At 42.7% G+C, this 14,055-nt stretch overlaps 1 protein-coding gene across 3 annotated transcripts in view; it reads left to right on the top strand.

The window, feature by feature from the left end:
* TRIOBP (TRIO and F-actin binding protein) overlaps nucleotides 1-13,836 on the top strand; it is a 36,721-nt gene extending 22,885 nt beyond the window's left edge. For all 3 annotated transcript variants that reach the window (XM_063426452.1, XM_063426451.1, XM_063426450.1), the window contains 7 exons: nucleotides 1,368-1,515; nucleotides 6,165-6,279; nucleotides 6,408-6,567; nucleotides 8,150-8,260; nucleotides 8,515-8,601; nucleotides 11,598-11,761; nucleotides 11,901-13,836. In XM_063426452.1, coding sequence (XP_063282522.1) covers nucleotides 1,368-1,515; nucleotides 6,165-6,279; nucleotides 6,408-6,567; nucleotides 8,150-8,260; nucleotides 8,515-8,601; nucleotides 11,598-11,759 — 783 coding nt within the window. In that variant the 3' untranslated portion in view covers nucleotides 11,760-11,761; nucleotides 11,901-13,836. The remainder of the gene's footprint in view (nucleotides 1-1,367; nucleotides 1,516-6,164; nucleotides 6,280-6,407; nucleotides 6,568-8,149; nucleotides 8,261-8,514; nucleotides 8,602-11,597; nucleotides 11,762-11,900) is intronic.
* Nucleotides 13,837-14,055: the final 219 nt, after the last annotated feature.

Genomic DNA, 14,055 nt, shown 5'->3' with positions numbered 1-14,055 from the left:
GTTTTGGGCAATCAGCACCTCCTCCTAGAGATGCATTGAATCAATGCATCTCTATGGAGAAAAGTCAGCGCCTCCATGCAGAGCGTGGAGAGGCTGAACACTGCAGCACTGCCCCAGGAAACTCCTCTAGTGGCCATCTGAGGAGGGGCCACTGGAGGTTTCCCTAGGGGGCAATGTAAACACACTGCCTTTTCTCTGAAAAGGTAGTTTTTGCATGAAAATGCCTGAAGGGAACATTATACTTTCCAGAACGAACACAATAAGCTGTAGTTGTTCTGGTGACTATAGTGTCCCTTTACGTTTGAATGGGAAAACAGAGGCAACAATAGCTGATTTCAAGAATTTCTCTAACTTCTGCAGCCCCGGCCTCCAGCCCATCCAAGGTAGTCCTGCCTGACGCCTGGAACCTCATTTGTCGGGAAATATAAAATCCACATCCCGGACTAAATTATGGTCAAGAACAACCCACTGCCCGAAGCCCACTGGGCGTATGGCTAAGGCAAAGATTACACACTTCCTTCTAGCCATAGCTATTCATACCAGCAAAGGCCTAAATTTGTCAGCTGACACCAAGCCTATCACAGCTGCCCACTGCTGCTCAGGCTAACACATCCTCATTAGCACAAGCAGCCCAGAGTGGTTGGGATGCAAGGGACTCTTGTTTAGCATTAAAAACCGTTTAACACTGAATGGAAGGACATCCCCAGGAGACTCCAAACACTATAACCAGTTCAACGAGATGACAAAATCAGAGATTTGTTTTAGTTTCCTATAGAATGTAAGCTCGATTGAGCAGGATCCTCTTCAACCTATTGTTCCTGTAAGTTTATTTGTAATTGTCCTATTTATAGTTAAATCCCCTCTCATAATATTGTAAAGCGCTACGGAATCTGTTGGCGCTATATAAATGGCGGCAATAATAATAATAATATGCAGAGGATGTTAAAATTGTATTTTCTAATGTGGTGATGTCTTTATTTGTATGTGTTTTCTTCTGATGATAGGAGAGTTGGTATTTTTTTTTGTTTTTTTTACTGCATTTAATGTAAAATGCTTTAACTCACATGTGCTAAAGCGATCCGTTCTATTGCAGAAATTGTAAGAAACAAAAAGTTTGTACATAACGTCTGACTCTTTCTTTATTGACTTGATGTGGTTTACTAGGACTGTAACTATAATTGGTTATTTGTTATGCTTTTAGTCAATTGAGGTTTGGTGTTTGTGTTGCCATTGCACTCACAAAAGGCTCCGTCTGACTCCATAGATACACAATGTAAACATGGTGGGTAAATGTGTCTGATCGAAATTCTGCAGTTTTGCATAATGTCCAGCTTTTGAATGCAGCTGCTTTTCGATATACATTACAGGAGTCATGTGAGCGTAGCCTTGCCCAGATGGAAGCTACCCACCAGCAATTAATATCCGAGCTGCAGAGGCACCATGAATGGGAGGTTCAGAGGTTGCGGCAGGAGAAGGAGCAGCTTTTGGCAGAAGAGGCCGCCGCTACAGCTTCTGGTAACTGTGTTTTATTTATTTATTTTTTATAGGGTAGTTGTGTGTGTGTGTGTGTGTGTGTGTGTGTGTGTGTGTGGATCTGTTTAATTTAGATGGTCATGGAAGCATAATGGTGACACAGCATTACTAATCTAGATATTGTTTTACATATTCATTTAGCCAAATGTGTACGTGTACCTATTAGAACTATGTCTGGTTTTTAGCCTTAGAAACGATTTGTACATATGTGTTCACATGTGCTGTAGTAGCCATCTTGGAGGAGGCTGTTTGTATTCTAAAAAACACCCATACAGATTCTTGATTATTACATTTATTTTAACGCAAATAAAGATACAGAGAGTGGGAGGGGCGGAGCCGAGCAGCAGACCAGAGCAGTCGCACTTCTCCTGTGCTCTGCAAACTATTGCCCTAAAACCTGCAAAATCGAAAGAAATAAGGAAATTAAACCCCACTACTATACGCCTGACAGCATGGGGCGCAAAAACAAGCGACCAAAGGCCGACAAAAGCCCGGTAAGCCATGACATTGGCGAATTGTTCCGCTGCTCGCAGAGGGCCGCGTGGGACAAGATGGCGCTCCTTGATGAGGGCTCATCGTGCTCCTCGGAGGAATCCTCGCCAGGCCTGAGGGACGGTGCCACTTCCAGTAAAAAGACGGGACCTACCCTCCCAACAGCGGGAGACAGAGAACCGGTCACGGCACCACAATTAAAGGCGGTGCTCGCGGAACTCCGTGCAAACTTACAGGGTGACATGGCCCACTTCAGAAAGGCGATCGAAAACAACACCTCGAGGATCACCCAGCTGGAAACCTCCAACACCGACCACACTGCCAGGCTGACAGCGGTAGAACAAAGTCTGGAAAACCTACAACACAAATTACAGCAGACAGATGGCAGAATTAATGCACTGGAAGAGCACCGGAGGCGATACAACCTCAAGATAAGGGGAGTACCGGAATCACAGGGGATTACAGACTTGCCTCATTTCATACGGCGGTTCATGGAAGCTTTCCTCCCGCCTAAACAGGCCAAAGCCATGAAACTGGACGGCATGTTCCGCCTCCCCAGGCCAGCAGAGGCCCCACAGGACATGACACCTGACCTCATCCTCCGATTCCAATCCCTGCAGGACAGGGCCTCACTATTGGCGGCTATCCGGAGGAAGACTCCGATAACTTTTGAAGGAGCGACGCTGCTGGTCTTTCCGGATCTCACAAGACACACACTGAGCTGGCGACGGTCCCTGAGACCCCTCTTGCAAGTGCTCCGGAACCGGGACATCCAATACAGGTGGGGCCAACCACACACCATCCAGCTCACCTTTAAAGGTGCAACACACAGGGCGGGAACGTATCGGGAGTTGGAGGACCTCATGAAGGCCCAGGGTATTATGCCGACGGCTGCAAATGGGGAGCCTAGCCTGGCCAGCCTGGACCCGGCGAGAATCCGTGAGTTTGTTCCCAGGACCGCTCAAGCCACCCTGCCTGACAGAGCTGAGACCTGAAAACGGGGTCAGCGGCCAAGAAGGGCTCCAGATATCCGTATACAGCCACGGACTGTCTACTAAAGAGAACTTTGGTTTACACCTCTTTCTTTCCTCACAAATCTGTGATGTATATTATATGTATTCCCACTACCCCAAGACCTCTTGGACTAAAGGGTCGCCCAAACTAGGATGCAATTACCCACTGCCCTCAAATAGCCCACACGGACCAGACACAATATAGGAACACCTCCTTGACTGACTCGCCACCCTGACTCCCATCAGGACAGAGCCCATCGCCCCCCCCCCTTCACTTCTGCGACCACACTACGCCACTTTCTTGTTCCCCACACAGAGCATATTCCTGCAATAAGGGCCGTACACCACCCAGCTACATCTCTGCTTGACCGCAGTAACCTGGCCCTTTAACGGGTAGCATACTGCCCAGACAGGGAGAAGGCCTACCGTCCCCCTGCCATACTGCAACAGCTTACCGTGGAAACGCAAAACCACAAATAAGGCTACAACAGCCTAGCGATTTTATTACAACCCGCCAAATTGGCTTAACCAAATTGTAATGTCACCTCACCGCCCTGCCAAACAGGCCACCAATTGTGGTAAGTGCCACTTCCCAGCGGTAACTCCCGCTCCTTAGTCTTCTGGAACAGCCCCCCATTAGATAATTATCCTACCCGTCCGCTTGGCGGCGGTAGTGCCACTAAATGTTTGACAACTATCCACGCTCCGCTTAACTCTTATGTGATGCAAGCCTGGCTCAGCAGGCACAGTTTAGATTTAATTAATATTGTATTTTTACATAGCGCATTTGTTCAAGATGTCGATGGTTTAATATGTTTTCCAAAAAAAAAAAGTGCAGTATTATAACACTAATGCTAACTAATGTATATAAAAATTGTGCAGAATACTTCACATGCCAACCAACTGTTAATTGTCTGTATGTAAGCTGGTCAAAGCTGTTGGGGCATGACGAGCCCACTTGTTATACTTTCATGCACGCTAAAAATAAAGAATAAAAAAAAAAAAAGATACAGAGAGTGGTAGTTAAAATACAATTTATATTGCTAAACCCTCTACAATTCTTTAAGTTACTTCTACCTGTGTCAGAGACCCTCAATACTGCTTCTACGATACATTTCTTATGATGCTCATCCTGTTGTAAACTTACAACTTTAAACAATGTGCAAGTTCTTAAACCTTTTACAGAAATACGTGTGTGTGTGTGTGTGTGTACACACACATTAGAGGATGACTTCAAAACTCTACATCTAGACCAGACCTGGTCAAAGGAAGTTTGTTTCTGTTACTGTGTGACCTGTATATTTCTCCCACATAAAGGGGCCTGATTGTTGTTTCTAAGCCATTGCTTTTGGCAACTTAGTGGAAGTAAAATGTGATGGAAGTAAGTAGTCTGTATTGTTAGGTAACGTTGGCAGAAGTGCTGTTCCTGGAGAGGTGGGTGGAGAGAACTCTCGGCAGTGCTACCAGATGTAGGTGACCGTGTTTGTAAGCTGTGAAATAGAGAAGAACACCCACCTATGTTAGCAGTGAGTAAAGGGTGCAAGGACTCTGGTTCTAACACGCTGTCACAAACTGGCAAAGAAGAGAAAATGTCCAGCATTTATTTATAATTCCAAATGATATTCCTTTGTTGGCATCCCCAAAGTAGCAATGTCTCAACTATGTGTCTTTTTCAAGCAATCTTTGCTTGTAAAATGTCACATTGTTAGTTTCTTCATGCTGCTTCCAGCACAGAGTGGCAGTGAGGGATATACTTTGGACAGTCTGTGCAGTACCCCTAACCATTAAAGCAGACTCTTAGTTGTTTAAAAAATAGCGAACATAAAAAAAAAAATTCATGTATTAATAGTTTTCACAGATACACATACCAGCATTCTTCACAAATACACTGTTGCCTTCACGTACGGCACACTTATACTACCCAAATTCACACCTCTACATCTACATATGGTAACATTTCACACAAATACACGCCTGCTCACACACACATTGACAAACCGCCCAATAGAACTCTGCATTTGCTGACACTTTACACTTTCACATGCATTGTTGTTCCATATTTACGTCAGCAATCACACAAACATACGTTAACCCCTTAAGGATGAAAGCAATTGTCCAGTTTCCGAATCAAAACAAAAACCTAAAATTTGTGCTATGTGTTTGCTCCACTGTAATTTTAAGGGTTTTTCTTTAAAGGGACTCTCAGGTCCCCTCTTCCTCCCACCCCTATCCCATGTTGCTAAAGGGTTTGAAACCCCTTCAGTGACTTACCTGTATCCAGCGCCAATGTCCCTCAGCGCTGGGTCAGGATCCGCCCACGCTTCTTCCCCGCCGACGTCATCCGGCGGGGGAGACCTATTGAGCATGCGCGGCCAGTGTAGAGGAGACCTAATTCGCGTGTGCGGCAATGCCGCGCATGCGCATGTTACCTCCCCATAGGAAAGCATTGAATAATACTTTTCTATGGGGATTTCAGCGACGCTGGAGGTCCTCACATAGTGTGAGGACGCCCAGCGACGTTATAGCACACTTTCCGTGTTCTATGAACACAGAAGTGTCCTCTAGTGGCTGTCTGGTAGTCCCTCTGACAGTGGTGGGCAGCAGTCACAGCCCATCGCCAATAACTGTTGGCTGTGGGTCATGCTGAGAGGCCCTCTGAGGGTCTTTTTGACTGGGGGCTCTGCCTCCTGAGAAAAAAGAGATAAAAGGGATGTATGCAGCCATGCTTAAAACGAGTATGTTCTTCTGGGGCCACTGAACATGGCTCCAGCTGACTTGGTATCCATGTCAGCTCAGTGTGAACAGGAATTCATCCCTGCTCGCACCACAACTGCATGACTCTCCTAACGGTTTGATGTGCGCTAACTGGCATTATTTTTAGGATAGTATGGTAACTATACTTGTATGGACCCTTGAATTCAGAAACACCCAGATATGTTCTTTAATTTGCCTCAAAAGCAAACTGTTGTTCACACCAAAGATTTTCAGGTGGTGAGTTAATTTAGGCCTGGCTAGCAGCTCAGGACTTGAAATGCTGAGCCCTGATCTATACTAACTGTTTTATGCACTGACCTGACATGTACATTAATTGCCTCAGTAGATTTTATTTTAAACTCTTTCTTTTAGTAATTGAAGCAATTCGCACAGCACATAAAGAGGAGCTACAGAGAGAGGTTGAGAAGGCCAGGTCATTCCAGCACGGGAACTCGCCAGGACATGAAATCATCCGCAGGCAGCACCAGTATGAACCTTCCCTCATCTTATTAACTTCTGCCTGCCTCTTCACTTTCATTCTAATCAGCATTGTTTATACCTGACTTGCTTGCACCTTTTCTTCTATACTCTTGTGTCTCTCTTCACCCTCATTAGGTCTGACATGGAATCTTTGAGGCGGGACTTGCAGACCCTGTCTGAGCGTTACTCCCAGAAGTGTCTGGAGGTTGGCACTCTGACCCAGACTGGAGCGGAGAGGGAGCGGAACCTGCAAAAGTGCCAAATGGAAGGGCAGGAGCTACTAAAACAGAATCGGGTAAACCGTCCTGTAGAGACTGTTTCTCTTGCAAGGTTAAAAATAAGTTCTAGGTTTAATAAAGGCATTTTTTTAAATGCCCTTGTAAAAGGTAGTTTAAAAAAATAACCATTCATTAGTATTTCACTATTATTTTCCTACATCCATAAAATCTCCTACCCCTATTCATGCTGGCAATGTCTAATAAAATATTTAACATTGGAAAGAATGGTGGATACAGTGAGCACATTCAAAGCTATAAAAAGCACACATGTAAATAGATATTGGTTAAACAAATCTATAGCATTATTAAAGGGACACTCTAGCACCATAATAATTTCATTTCCATAAAGTCATATAGTCACACCTGTAAGGTCCTGAGTGCCCTCTTATTAATGAATGGTTTAACGCCAGTCTTCCTAACCGCTCTGCCACCTCCTTCAGGCACAGCTTCAATGTAGAAGCCTTTGCCAGGATTCCAGTGATTGACTGACTGAGAAACTCTCATAGATTCTGTAATGGTTTTTAATTTCACAATTGTATCTTTCTTCTATGCTGCTAACTTTATAAGCCTGGAAAATAGTGTTTCTTTCTATCATGTATGAAACTACATGCACAGTTCTCCCACTGAAAATCGTGGGAGGACCAGGAGCTGCTGATAGGTGTCAGCTACTTCCTACTCCCAGCAGAAGCTTCAAGCATGTGTTTATTTGTCATTTTTAACTCCAGTTGCATTGTAAAAAAACAACAATATTGGTGAACTCACGTATGGAATGTTCTTTTTAGAGGCCAACCCCTGGCAGCTGCTGTTAACTTGAAAAGTAGCTTTCTTTTTTTTTCTTTTCCCTTTTCCCTTTCTTTTTTTTTTTTTTAGTGAAACTACTCATGGCAAACCATATATATATATATATATATAATAAATACACAAGATCCAGCGCACTCTCCTATCTACTAAACAGCAACTTCAATGTTGACAGATTAGTTTGTAAAAGTTTTTTTTAAAAAACACCTAATCTAGGCAAAAAAGTGGGGATTTAGTTACATTATATGATCATACATTGCATAAGCCTGCCACAACGTCAATGTACCCCATCTTTGGCAGGTCCTACTCTCACAGTCTAATGTCTGCTCTTATGAGATTAACCACTTACTGGGGGGGAAAAAATTCCATCTGAGGCTCTCTGCAGTACAAGGCTAAATAGGGACCTGAGATGAGGCACCTGTAACAGGGAGGGGTGCAGAACCAAGGAGTTGGCTAGACTCCCAAATATATATAGGAAACATGGGGGGATGGTTGCACTCACCTAAACATGCTTAAATGGGGTGCTGCTGGGGGCCATATTATACAATAAATACACAAGATCCAGCGCACTCTCCTATCTACTAAACAGCAACTTCAATGTTGACAGATTAGTTTGTAAAAGTTTTTTTTAAAAACACCTAATCTAGGCAAAAAAGTGGGGATTTAGTTACATTGCTTTGCCTTGGTATAGTTTTATGGAAATCCCAACAGGACATATCCGAGTTCCCTCAGACTGTTGTTTATAAATAAGGCCATCAACACTTTATTAACACTTGTCTTCCTGTGTGCCTTCTTGTGCAGGAATTAAACAATCAACTCTCAGCAGAGATTGGGAAGTTGCGTGCCTTCATGGCTGGAAATGGGCCAAGTGACGAGCTGAAAGGAGGAGGCAAGAGCTGCACTGAATTGGAGGTAAGACTTTGAGCACAGGATCGTGTGAGAGATAGTAATGCAACATACAGCCCTCCAACTGTAAAACTACAAATAACACAGAAACGTGACCCGGCATCTAGGTATTAAAAGGAGTATGGGAGTTGTAGTGCAACTGTTGCAGAAAGACAGTGTTTGGATTTTTTATTTTTTTTATTTTTTGGGGGGGGAGGTGTTTTAAGCATGTAGGGCCTGTTTATTATTCACTAATTTGTCTTTTGTGTTTCTTTGACTAGGTTTTGCTGAGGGTTAAGGAGAATGAGCTGCAATATATGCGAAAAGAGATCTCTTGTCTACGGGAGGATCTACAAAACCTGCAGAAGGTAAGAAATCAAGTACCCAAACGTTGTACACGCTCCGTGAATCACATGCTCTACTCATCTGTGGGGAATCCCCTTTACCCTCACCTAAAATACAACAAACAAATGTACACTGGGTGGAGTTTTTTTTTTTTTTTTTTAATTCTTTATTTTTGCAGTGCATATGAGGGTAACATACAGGCCTCTGGTACCCCAAAGGCAATCCACATGCAGATTTCTAAACCAAGATTACATAACAGGGAGAGCAATGGGGTATGTTAGTACAAAGCACTAGTTTTTTGTTTTACAAACAAGCTTAATACATGCTATTTAGGCAGATTAAAGAATAAAACTGGGATAAATTATGGATGCAGTAGGTTAGGTGAAGATTAATGAGTATTCATCTGTCTTGGCTGCCTGAGCTTTGAGAGAGTGGTTACAAGTTATACTAGACTTGGACTAGAACTTGAGTGGCTCTAATAAGCACTAAGGTAGCCCTAGTATTTAAGACTAGACTGTAGAATATCCACCCCAATTTAGTCCCATGTCGGCCAGGCGAGGGTCAGAGGTTGCCTGTCAGGGGGCCAGCCTTTCTGCAGCGAGGATGTTGTTCTTGGTCCGGGAAGCTCGTTGGCTGCTGTTCTGTTCATGTTCTCTTTGTGGGCAGATCGGTCTGGAAAGAGATCCCAGGAATTATCTTTGCTATGGGTGGTCAGTCCGTATATTGCGGTCCCCTCGCGGTGGGCAGATTAGTGTGGCAGGGAGGCCATTATACCGTGACAGTTCCTCATTCACTCTGCTCCTGAGGTCTTATTTCCCTCTCCGCCGGTTCCCGCTCAGCAGTCTGTTTGTGTGGCTGTAGGAGAGGTGAGTGCGCCCGTCTGTGAGTAGGGTCGCCTGCCATGTGGTCTCCACCATTTTAAAGGGGGCTTGTGCGCTGGGCCTCATTACCTCCGCTCCGATCGCTGGCATTGTGGTGGTCCGCTGGGTCACAGGGTGGGGGCCGGGATCACCCCCGCCGGCCCAAAGGGGGGGGGGGGCACGGGACCGGACCTTCCCAACCCCGGGTTTCTTTCTTTACCGCTGGTGGGCAGGATAGCTGGGCAGCGGCCATCCACCTCGCTCACCGCCCAAGCGGTCCTCATCGTGCGACAGGGATCGCCCCTGCGAGGGACTAGAACTTCTCAGCAAGCCTCTCCTCGGGACCAGGGTGGCCTCTCATGCCGGGGTTCAGCAGCCAGTTGTCCGGTAAGCTTGTTTTAAGGCCAAAACTTGAGATTCCTTCAGGAGCTACTCCATTTTGCGTCCGTTCAGCCTGGCGGTCCGGCCCCGCCCCCCACTGGGTGGAGTTTTACAACAAAAAGAATATTGCGCACATATATAAATACAATACTTTCCTCTCTTCTATTATTTTTGTTTCTGTAGAAAAAAAGATAGTAACAAATAATACTGCAGCCAAGCTTCTTATACCACAAGTATATACAACATGTAATAAAGGTGCACTCACAAATAAAGAGCCATACAGTCACCTGGCTCTGGTATATATTGCTTTAGAATCCATAGGGAGATCTTCACCCCTTTTGGAATCAATGTGGAGTAGGAAATCCCCTTCTAATGAAGAACACAGATGATTCTCAAATGAATAAAACAAGATAACACTTTATATAGAAATTTAAAAATGAAAGTAATGTTGGAGTCCAATTGCAAAACGTGTTTTGACTAAAATATGGCTTCCTCCGTTGTACAGTCTGTGTAGGTGATTTCCTACTCATGATTGATTCTAAAAAGGGATTTCAATGACTGTTCACACTTTCACCATTCACCTCTACTTTATTTTTCCCACGTAAAAAACCAGATGGAGTCAAAGCGCTTAAGAATATCTGCAGTGCTGCGGCACAACCCCCAAGTGACACACAGTGACACAAATTAGCAATAGATACCAGAAAGTTGGAGTGCGCTAGCAACTGCACTGGAGTCAGCATCTTCTCTGAGTACTCTGAAAAAATATACAGTATATAGTGCAGACTATCTGTATATACAGGGTATGCAAGATTAAAAGTATATCTGGGGATCAACTCACATGGACCAGAGCCCTATCACCCCTGGCTCTGGGTTTGAATTGCTCCAATGGAGAGGGATAAACCCACAGTATAGCAAAACAGGATACTCTTCTGAATCACATGTAATATCTAGGCAGTATAAACAAATAGAGAGGCAGGAGCCCAAACTGAATAGTATCAAACACAGTATTTATTTAAACAAAAGGTTAAAAACTCTTACTTGAAGTAATGGGTTTGCCAGCAGTAAACCCACAACTAGAGAAGCAGGAATTTACACACACAAATGATACAGCTTAGACACTTCCTGGTTCCGGTCACGTGACCGCTGAGACCGCCTCTCTCTGTCACACGTGACGCGTTTCACCCGCCTCCCGTGCTTCTTCTGCTTATCTAGTTGTGGGTTTATTGCTGGCAAACCCATTACTTCAAGTAAGAGTTTTTAACCTTTTGTTTAAATAAATACTGTGTTAGATACTATTCAATTTATTTTTCCCACGGTTGCATTATTTTTGTTTTTTGTTTGGCTAAAGCCAATTAACTGTTTCACTTCTTTATATCTTCATTCTCTTTCTGAGTTACCTGTTCTACTGTGTAAGTGTTGTTTTTTTGTTTTTTTTGTGGGAATAAAAATGTAGGTTTAGGTGCTGTGATCCTCAAGGGCTATTCCCAGTAGTTCCCTAACATAATAATGAACCTGTCTCCCTTCGTCCCTCCCATAGAATGGCCAGCATAATTCATATTCTGCAGTTTGTATCCCTTCACTATTTTTTTTTTTAATTATACAATCACTTTGATTTTATTATTTCAATATGTTAATTTTTTTTTTTTTTTTTTTTTTTTTGCTTGTTATAGAATGTATGTTTGACCAAAGGTTGACTGTTGTTAAAATATCTTGTTGTTGTATTTTCCTATTTATAATATGTAGAATTTTTTTTTTTTCCCTCATTCTACCAACCACAGGATAAACGGTATGCCTCGGAAAAATATAAGGATATTTATGCAGAGCTCAATAACATCAAAACCCGCTCAGAGCGAGAAATCGACCAGCTGAAGGAACATCTGAGGCTTGCGATGGCGGCTCTGAGGGAAGAAGCCGCACTGCGCAACAGTGTAGGAGAATAGTGGTGAGTAAAGAAATGGTATGAGTGGTTGTGAGCTAATGAGAGAGAGAGAGAGAGAGAGAGAGAGAGACACAGAGAGAGAGAGCTGTATATCCCATATATCCGTCAGATGTGAGTTTTTTTTTTTTTTTTTTTTGTGCAGTGAATTGTCCTGGCCGTCTAACAGCAGAGTTGGAACACGTGTGCATTAGAACATGGAGACATTGTCAAGATTCCACCTCCTTCACCACAAGCCTGCTTCCTATATATGTGAATCACAGAATTTTATACTGTTCATTATTAATTTTATTATTATTATTTGGGGATACTCTCTACCGAGCAGGTTTAACTGCGTAGAGACAGTGCCACAAGGTCATATAGCCCAGACGTGCTGCCCTTTATTGCTGGGCATGCTGGGATAACTTCCTTTTATCTGTTACAGATGGGGAAACTGTAAATGTTTTTTTTTTATTTTAGTTTTTTTATTTAAAGCTTATTTTTGTGTGTGGATATGGGAGCAAACCGTGCAAAACTGGGTTTGGTGCAAGGACCAGTGTATGGGCACTGGGTGTGGTGGGAGGACCAATGTAACGGTGTTGGGTGTGGTCAGTGGAACATTGTAAGTACCCTAGATACTACTTCTTATGGAATTGTAGATGTTAAGAGAGGAGCTTAGTGTGTGTGCTAGACTTGCAATAGCAGTGTTGGCCTACTAAAGTTGAAAAGAATGTAACATATGGTGGAATGGCTGTGATAAGAACACTGGATTATTGTCAGGCTGTTAGCCAAAGAAGTGGATGAAAAGTTGGATGTTGTGGAAGAGACCAATTCATGGAGGATTTTGAGGGCAGCTTTGCAAAAATGCTTTGTATGGGGATATTGTCTATGCAGAGCAGTTTTCAGAACTACTATTCAGCAATTAACTAAACTTAATTACCCAGGATGCTCTTTACCGATGTATGACAGAGCGGAACTAAATAAGGGGAGTCTATACACCTTCTTATTACCTTTTTTATATGCTATTTTATTTTTAGGCTTTTGTTTAAAATGAACTATTACTGATCTCGAATCTGCGTTTGTAAAATACATTCCATCTTTCATGGAAAATAATTAATTAATTAAAAATGCACACTTATTTTAAAATGTTTACATTTTTCTGGTTTGCAAAATATTGTCTCCCACAGTCAACCAATATTAAAGTGCTGGCTGAATGTAACATGTCTTCAGTTGAGTTCCCAATTGAATAGCTAAGCTTGCAGGTTGTAACCTTCGCCAGCTGGGGCAGGAATACATTTCCCATAATACTTTGCCAGACCTTGTTCTCTTCGTTGAAAACCTCTGAACTAAGCATTCCTCACAATTATGCGTTCTGGTGACCTCATATTTAGTTGGTTAGATGATTATGGGCTTGGAGGAGAGCAATTTCAAAGTTGAACAATTTGATTCCAGTCCGGACCGTAACAACGATATTCTATGCAAAATGGCACACAGAGGAGGCTGCAAATTACTATATTGCATATGTCTGAAGTAGAAGTGGCATACACTGTTTTAATTCCTGTAAACTCATTGATTTATTCATTAAAAACTGAAATGTAAAAGTCAGGCCAAAAAAGCCGAACTCTGGCTATAGCTGGGCTGGAGAATTTTTGTCCTGGCACATTTTGCCTAGATAAACAAAATTTGGGGTTTAGTTTTTAAATACTACCTACCATGAATACAATTCTAAAGCTTTAGTATTTTTTTGTTTAAAGCATGTAGTGCTGGGGATAATCCTTAAAACCAAGTTTTTAAAGGGATTTATTGTGCGACTTATTTTAATGCATTCTATCAATAATGTATAAAGAAGCCTTGGGAAGAAATACACATTTTTAAGATGGTATACTGCCTGTAGAGAATTCACAGCTTCCACTTGCTTCCCTACATATGCAGTTTCAGGAAATACTCTAGGCTCTGATAAAATGTCAGAGCCTAGGGATAATCTACATAGAGGAAATGTGTATAGATCAACGTATATTTTTTAAATTATTATTTTGAGTCTTCAATACACTTTTTATGCATTGGATATAATGCATTAAAAACAAGGTCGAAACCATCTTTAAGTTTCACAAAATAAGTTTCTCTCTTCCTGACCTAATCTTCTCCTGGCAGGTCAGGCTGCCCTTACAGGATCAGTGATCTGTCAGAACTGTCAAAACCCGCATACGATTTGCCTTACCTTTGTCCTGATGGTATTTAAAAGTGCAGCTACACTTTTCAGGTAGTGCGCATTATATTTTAATATGTTAGTACGTCATATTATATTTTTCCTTTTAGACCAC

This window comes from Pelobates fuscus, chromosome 7 (assembly GCF_036172605.1).
Source record: "Pelobates fuscus isolate aPelFus1 chromosome 7, aPelFus1.pri, whole genome shotgun sequence".
Taxonomy (NCBI): Eukaryota; Metazoa; Chordata; class Amphibia; order Anura; family Pelobatidae; genus Pelobates; species Pelobates fuscus.
This window is presented reverse-complemented; position numbering and strand designations above follow the sequence as displayed.